The 7,500-nt window shown below is 38.6% G+C and overlaps 1 protein-coding gene across 1 annotated transcript in view; it reads left to right on the top strand.

The window, feature by feature from the left end:
- LOC138050386 (uncharacterized) overlaps positions 1 to 7,500 on the top strand; it is an 84,390-nt gene that overhangs the window by 24,085 nt on the left and 52,805 nt on the right. The window contains exons 4-5 of the mRNA XM_068896722.1: positions 5,877 to 5,954; positions 7,379 to 7,500. The exon at positions 7,379 to 7,500 is cut by the window's right edge and continues 16 nt beyond it. Of these exons, the coding sequence (XP_068752823.1) occupies positions 5,877 to 5,954; positions 7,379 to 7,500 (200 nt within the window). The remainder of the gene's footprint in view (positions 1 to 5,876; positions 5,955 to 7,378) is intronic.

Raw genomic sequence — 7,500 nt, 5'->3', positions numbered from 1 at the left:
TCTGGATCTAATTGGTGCCATCTGGTTAAGAGTATCTTCAAGAACTTGCTCATATCTAGATATGGCAGAGGCCAGACACAGATTATCATCCAATAGACCTCCCAGGTTAACAGCATGAACAATCTGAGGGTAAATAAAGATTTATATGGTACGGTATAATATGATATGATATGATATGATATGAAAGATAAATGATTTTAAGGAGTTTACTTTGATTCAGCGGTTCATGATTACCAGTTATTGTGATGTTTAGAAACCATCTGCAGGACAAAAAATAGGTCCGCAATGCGTACTTGGGGTCTTATGCTTAGCTTAACTCCATTGGGCCCCTACAGAATTTGGTACTTCGGTGTCACTTTTACCATGCGTGATTGGTTGAAAATTTGCCATAACAGTGTAGCACTAAAATGGATTCCTTAAGTATGCTTCAAATTTCAGGACCTGTTCAGAATTTTACAGGTTTGACTCGCTGCTAATCTTTCTCTTATTGCTATTTGCACAGTTAAGACAACTTTTGCTGCACACTACACCACCTCTATCAGCTATTCAGTAGTCACAGAAGCACTAGAATGGCTAAGAAACAAGCAGGGCACTGTCATACATTCATATGACCCTATAAATGATCAAGAGAATGCTGAAATACAACTGTAATTCGAAAAAGAATCATCAGTAGATGAGGTGTTCAATGAACAAGTACCCTCAGAGCTTGCTGCAAATCCCCAAACTACTGAAAATCACAGCCCATCAGCAATAACAATGTATAATCAGCCAACAGAAATATCTGATGATCAATTACGCCAATCAGTTAGATCATTAAATAAAATGCAACACAAAGCTTACAACAGGGTGCTTTCATGGATTAGAAATAAAATGAAAAACCTCAACAGCCTGAAGTCACAAAATGTTGAACCAGTTTCTTTGTTTATAACTGGAGCTGGTAGTGCTGGAAAAAGTCATTTGATGAAAACAATATACCACACTTAAAAAACCTATAGACATGCTCCAATGAATCCTGAGAAACCAACAGTCTTACTAGCAGCATCTACTGGAGTAGCAGCAATAAACTTTGATGGTACAATCATTAACACAGCATTAGCAATCCCTAAAAATACAGGTGATTTTCTACCTCCAATATCTGACCAGAAAAGAACACAAATAAGATTATCACTGTGTGAGCTGAACGTAATAATAATAATAATAATAATAATAATAATAATAATAGATGAGATCTCAGTGGTTGGTATTACACTACTTTCCTCCATATTCATCAATGACTAAAAGAGATATTTGATATTAACAACTCACAGCTTTTTGCTGGTATAAGTATTATTGCTCTTGGTGATTTATATCAACTTAACCTCCAAAAGGGGAGTCAGGATGGCTAAGTGGTTGTCAACCGTGCCTTCCACCTCTGCAACCTAGGTTCATCTCTGGCCTTGAGGTTGTATGTGGGCTGAGTTTCGGCCGATCTCAATCTAAATGCGAGGGTTTTTCTCTGGGTACTCCGGTTTTCCTCTCTCATAAAAATCGACTCTAGATCAATAACATCCAGGCGGATACCATCGTATAGGGATAACCTCTTGTATCTCTCCCTTTCATTGTATTGAATGAATGGAAGTTGGTATATTAAAATTAGCCGTGATCGATTCCTAAAGCTATGTTTACCCTGAAAGCCACAGATCAATATCCTAACAATGTTAATAAACAAGATATTGACAGAATATTGGCAAGAATAAGATCTAAAACTAGTGGACTTGATTATGAACTTCATTTAAAAGAAATGGCAAGAGTGATGCTTATACAGCTAATATTGACATCTCAGATAGATTGATCAATGGTTAGATTGGCACAGTAGTCAAAATATATGTCAATCCAAATCCTCAAAGGCCGTCAATAATATTCATTAAGTTTGATCATGATAAAGCAGGACAAAACATGATAAATAACAGCAATGCTCAATATAATTATGCTAAACAAAACAAAGTAGTAGCTATTGAACCCATCTTGGCAAAGATAAAAGTAAGACCTAATAAGCTATTATTACCTGAGATACAAAGAACACAGTTTTCAATTACATTAGCATGGGCTTGCACTGTCCACAAAGTACAAGGACTGACAATGGATAGAATAGTCATAAGCTTTAATATTAACAAACAAAGAAGCTTTAACTATGGTGAAATATATGTTACAATAAGTCGTTCTAAAACATTACAAGGTATCTATGCTCTTGGAAAAATTGAGCACAAGCATGTTAGAGCAAATCGTGAAGTACATGAAGAATATGAAGTATTAAGGAATACAGTATGGTATCCTTGGTCCGCGACTTTTCCGAGCATGATGTTATATTTCCTCGTAAATTAAAATACCACCAAAGATAAATGTGTCAGATGATGTCTTGATTATTCTTCTTTCACATGACGAAATCTCGGCTTTCCTGCTATCTGTGATTGTGCGGAATTCAAGTTTGTTGACAAGTGTGTTAATTTGTCTTTCTAGAAAGTCTCTACTTTTGCGACTCCGTAACTTCCATGGTCATGTTTACTTGGCTTGTGTAAAGATAAAACGTAACTGGAACACGTGTTTTTTTTGCAGAACAGATTTACAAATAAACTTATTTCTGCAGTTGGGAACGAATTTGCTGCAGAGTTTCAAACAACCTTTATTTTTAAAAAATAAAACTTTTGAACAATCATGAATAAGATAAACAGGAGAGTTACAAAAATCACTGTACTGCTATAAAACGCGAACAAAAGAAAAATAGTGACTGATTAGTACAGTCAATCTCCAGTTAATAAAAAGCGTATTCTCATTGGTAATTTCAAGATGTAAACATTCATAAAAAGCACAACAGAGCAATTTTGAAACAGAAATAACTTACCTTGAACAATTACAACTAATTTGGGAATGATTTCCGTACAGATCCCTACTTCATTATGCATGCAGAATAAATTAATTATGCATTCGCGCCATTGTTTTGTAGAACAATGCGTATACCCAAGGGAATCGAATATATACATGGCTAATTTGTACTTACGGGATGATCAAAAGTGGACCTCATTCTTTCTCTCTCGCTCCCTCCCTCTCTTTTTTCTCCCTCTCTCTTTTCTTTGCCCTTTTTGCTCACACCGTGTTTCTTTCTTTTCGTCCCAGCTTTCCTCTTTTGATTCCTTTGTCCTGTCTTTCTATTCCAGATCCCGCTCGGCTTTTTCTGTCCTTTTTCCTCCCGCAGTCTGCCTTGAACTCCGTACCACTGTAAACCTCTGGATTACTTGTCCCTCCTCTAGACCACTAAGCTAACGTGTCAAGTTGCTAATTCACACCTTGATAATGATATTTCTCTGGAATTCTGGACGACAATTTACATAACAATGATAAGTAATTATATACGCGTGCCGTGCCGACCACCAACAAATGCACTGATTTTGCTTCTTTTGAAACAACGTGACCCCTTAATAATGCTAACCGTAACCCTTTAGGCTTAAGGTTGAACCCAGTAAAATTCTTTTGGAGGTTAATCGAGTATATCTGTGAATGTCTGAATTGCTTGTTGTTTTCATCCCGCGTGCTGCACACTTAAAAGAGCACTGCACGGAAGAGTATACCTCCTTGTGATTGGGGCATCCTTTATGGGAAATTTTTTATGCACGATTTATTGCAGTATAAAATCTTTGAGTCGACGTTAACCCCTCTCTTTCATCAAACTGTACATTTTAAAACAAATATGGCCGCCCCTCAAGAAACAACTTTAAACTTATGGAAACTATCCCAACTTTTAGCCGATCACGAGCGGTGCATAGAGTGGTGCAAAGAGCACAATCTACTCTCGTCAATGAAATGCCCTAAACCTGAGAGCGGAAACGCACTCAAATGCAAATGGAAAAGACGAACTGCATCAGGAGATGGATTTGTTTGGCGATGCTCTATAAAAAACTGCAATGGACAAGTCATGGTTTTCTGGTAGTAAGCTTTCCCTTGAAAAAATATTAGCCCTAACTTACGCTTGGGCGCATAAATTCACCACAACACAAGCAGTGAACGAAACGTTAGATGAAGAGGAGGGAGGTTTGTGGAGATAGAATAATGAAACAACATGCGAGGCCAATAGGCGGTCCTGGTACAACTGTTGAGATTGATGAGTCCAAGTTTGGCAAGATGAAGTATCACAAAGGTCGCTACATCGAAGGACTGTGGGTCTTTAGTGGCGTTTGCCGCGAAACCAAGGCCTGCTTCCTTGTTCCGGTAGAGCGCAGGGATAAAGAGATACTCTTGCCAATTATCCGCGCTCAAATATTGCCTGGAAGACGCGTGATGAGCGACATGTGGAAAGCTTACGATTGCCTACAAGACGAGGGCTATCATAATCTCACAGTTAACCATCTCCTAAACTTCGTCGACCCAGACACGCGTGCCCACACGCAGAGCATTGAAAATACATGGTGGGGAGTAAAACGAAGTATGCCTTATACAGGAACATCCGTGGATCTCTTTGAAAGCTACCTACAGGAGTGGTTGTGGCGTCAGCAAAACAAAAGTGATCCATTCGGAAACATCATTGAGCATATCGCTGCTTTGTACAATGTGCGAGCCCTCTCTATGCACCGCTCGTGATTCTGCAAAAAGAGCCGTACATTATACAGGAAAGAAAACAAACCCTCACTTTGCAGTGCTTTGGTGAATTGACAAAGAAACGAAGGACCATTTTAAGAGCAAAAAGAAGGTAGGCATTCAATTTCTGCAAATTTTTTTTCATCCGTTTGTTTTGTATATGACAATCTGAACCGTATTTGTACAAAGATTTCTTAAAACTCCACTTCTTTCGCTTATTTTAAAATTGACAAATGGCTAAAATTGCTGGAAAAGTGCAAAAATTAAGTTGAAAATGTTCGATTTTCCGTATTTCAGTCAAAAATTTTACCGATTTTTATCATTTGTTAAAGTCCATATAGACTTAGAAGACCAAAGACCAAACAAAGCGCTACACTCCCAAAGGACGTCTATTGTTATTGCTATTGTTTTCTTGAAACAAAGGACCGTATGCATAATGAAGTAGGGACCTGTGCGGAACTCTTGCCCTAATTTGCGACGGAAAGCTCTTCAACATTTTCCCAAAACAGGAAAAACGACTGCAGATTTAATACACAACGACGACAACACGCCAGAAGCAATAGCCGACACTTGAAAAACAATGACTCACAATTACTAGTACCCAGTCTACATTCCAGACTACATTCCTACATTTATGCTCTCGGAGATCTGTCACGTGTGATCTCATCCTCAAAGTGACAAACTGACTGACAACCAAGATCTGCCTCTGACTTAGGGATCTGTATGCATACAATGCATAAGACCCCAAAAACTTGAAACTTAGCAGGGGCCAGGTAATCCTGTGGATAAATTTTTTCTGTGATGGTGGTGAAAGAAAATGAAACTGCCATTTGTTTGCCTCAGGAGTTCCCGTGTTTTTTCTTGCTTGTGATCGGCTGCAGGTGCAATCGTTAGGCTGTTTGTGGAGGAATTGAGATTCTTCTTCCCTAGGAGTTTGGCTGTTCCAGTCGCATGAACATTTGAAACTTGTAAGCTCAGCCACCTCACGACCAGCTGGCAATTTGTGCAACCTGGCTGTCCTGTTGGAAGGAAAATAAATTATCATATGTTGTTAACATGAAATGTATTTATGGCGTTGGACTTTCGTTTTAGTGCAATAAAAAAATCTGAGTTTAGGGGCTCTCTAAATGCTCTAGTTTTGAAGCAAAGTCAAAATCTTGACAGAAGCCTGTTAATGCAGCCACAGTATTTCTGATTGTCATGATTTCATTGTTTTTCACATCTGCAGTTCATAAAATTATTTTGTTCTCTGAACACTTTTTTTACAATAGTTAAAGAGAGTTGACAATAGGTGGATGAGACCTAGTGAAGCCTCCAAAAGTGGAAATGAAGAAGAAGCAAAGACAAAGGTATTTTGTGTACACAGTGTTTTTATTTTAAATATACTTTGAATACATGTTGCTAATTATTTAAGAGGCCTTTCCCAAGTTGCTTAGAGCCTTTCGAGAATCCTGTAGGCCTGATTTTAAGTTTTTTTTGTACTGCAATTTTCATTCGTGCACAGATGAAATACAGTAAAAGCTCATGAATTGGTCGCACCCACTGATAAGGGGTGTTTCTGCTGGTACCGGAAGCATTGTGTTTTTGGTCGCTTGGGATTAGTCTTTATTTGGAGTTGTTTTGTTTTCTGTCTTTTGTTTCTTTTGTTTTACGTAATTCATGCTCCGGTACCTGCAGAAGCTGCCTTGATAAGCTGTGTCCAAACTTGAAAAATCAGGGCAACGTTTGGGAGACAAGAAAGCATGGGAAGCACGGTGACTTAGCGGTTAGAGCGCTGGACTCCAGATCGAGCGGTCCTGGCTGGGTCATTGTGTTGTGTTCTTGGGCAAGACACTTAACTCTCACAGTGTCTCTCTTCACCCAGGTGTATAAATGGGTACTGGCAAAATTTGATGCTGGGGGTAACCCTGCGATGGACTAGCATCCCATCCAGGAGGGAGTAGAATTACTCCTAGTCGCTTCATGTTACAGTAAACGGAGATGATGGGCCGCTGGGTTGGTAGCAGACTTTACCTTAACTTTAGAGAGACAACACTTACTATGACGTTGACTCACCTTTCACCTGCATTATTCCATAATGAAGTAAATGATACCTTTTTTTCTTCGTCTCAAAGAACCATATTTCAAACTTCTGGTTTGATTTTTGCCCAAAGATCCACATACAATCGAGTCAAAAATCTGAAATGGGAACATGAGTGACATAACTTGAAAAAAACTTGTCACCTAAGCTTTAAATGCAGAGAGAGGTCTGGGAAATGAGTCATATACCGGTACACACACACAAAAGGTTATCTAATGTTATTAATGGATAAAGGTATAAATTTGCCTTTTCATAATTTCAAGGTTTTTAATTCAATTCAATGGTTCACAGTTCCACTTTTGTAGTGATGTTTGGGAATCATCGACATGAAAAAAACTTGAAGCTCAGCAGGGGCGGGATAATTCTATGGATAAATTTGCTGTGCTGGTGGCGAAAGAAAATGAAGCTCTCAGTGATTTCCCTCAGGTTTTCTGATGAATTTCTGGCTATTTTCTAGCTTGGGATGGAAACATGAGGCGGTTTGTGCAGGAATCAAGATTTATTATCCCTAGGAGTTTATCTGTTCCAATCGCACAAACATTTGGAAATTGCACGAGCTCTTAAAGAGCAAGACTCACCAATGAAGAACCTAATAAGGCACAAAATGTAATTGCCTCTTTAGGAGCCACAACTCACTTTAAAGCAGTGACCATCAATCATATCATTTTGTTTTACTGTTTAATTTTATTCCAGGAACTCTATCGTAAAGTGAGAAGTATCCTGAATAAGCTCACCCCACAGAAGTTTCAGACCCTGACACGACAAATTAGTCAATTAGAAATTGACACTCCAGAGCGTTTGGAAGGTGCAATTGA

The sequence above is a fragment of the Montipora capricornis genome, chromosome 6 (genome assembly GCF_036669925.1).
Source record: "Montipora capricornis isolate CH-2021 chromosome 6, ASM3666992v2, whole genome shotgun sequence".
In the NCBI taxonomy this organism is placed as follows: Eukaryota; Metazoa; Cnidaria; class Anthozoa; order Scleractinia; family Acroporidae; genus Montipora; species Montipora capricornis.
Note: the sequence above shows the minus strand (reverse complement) of the source record. Positions and strands in the feature narration are given on the sequence as shown.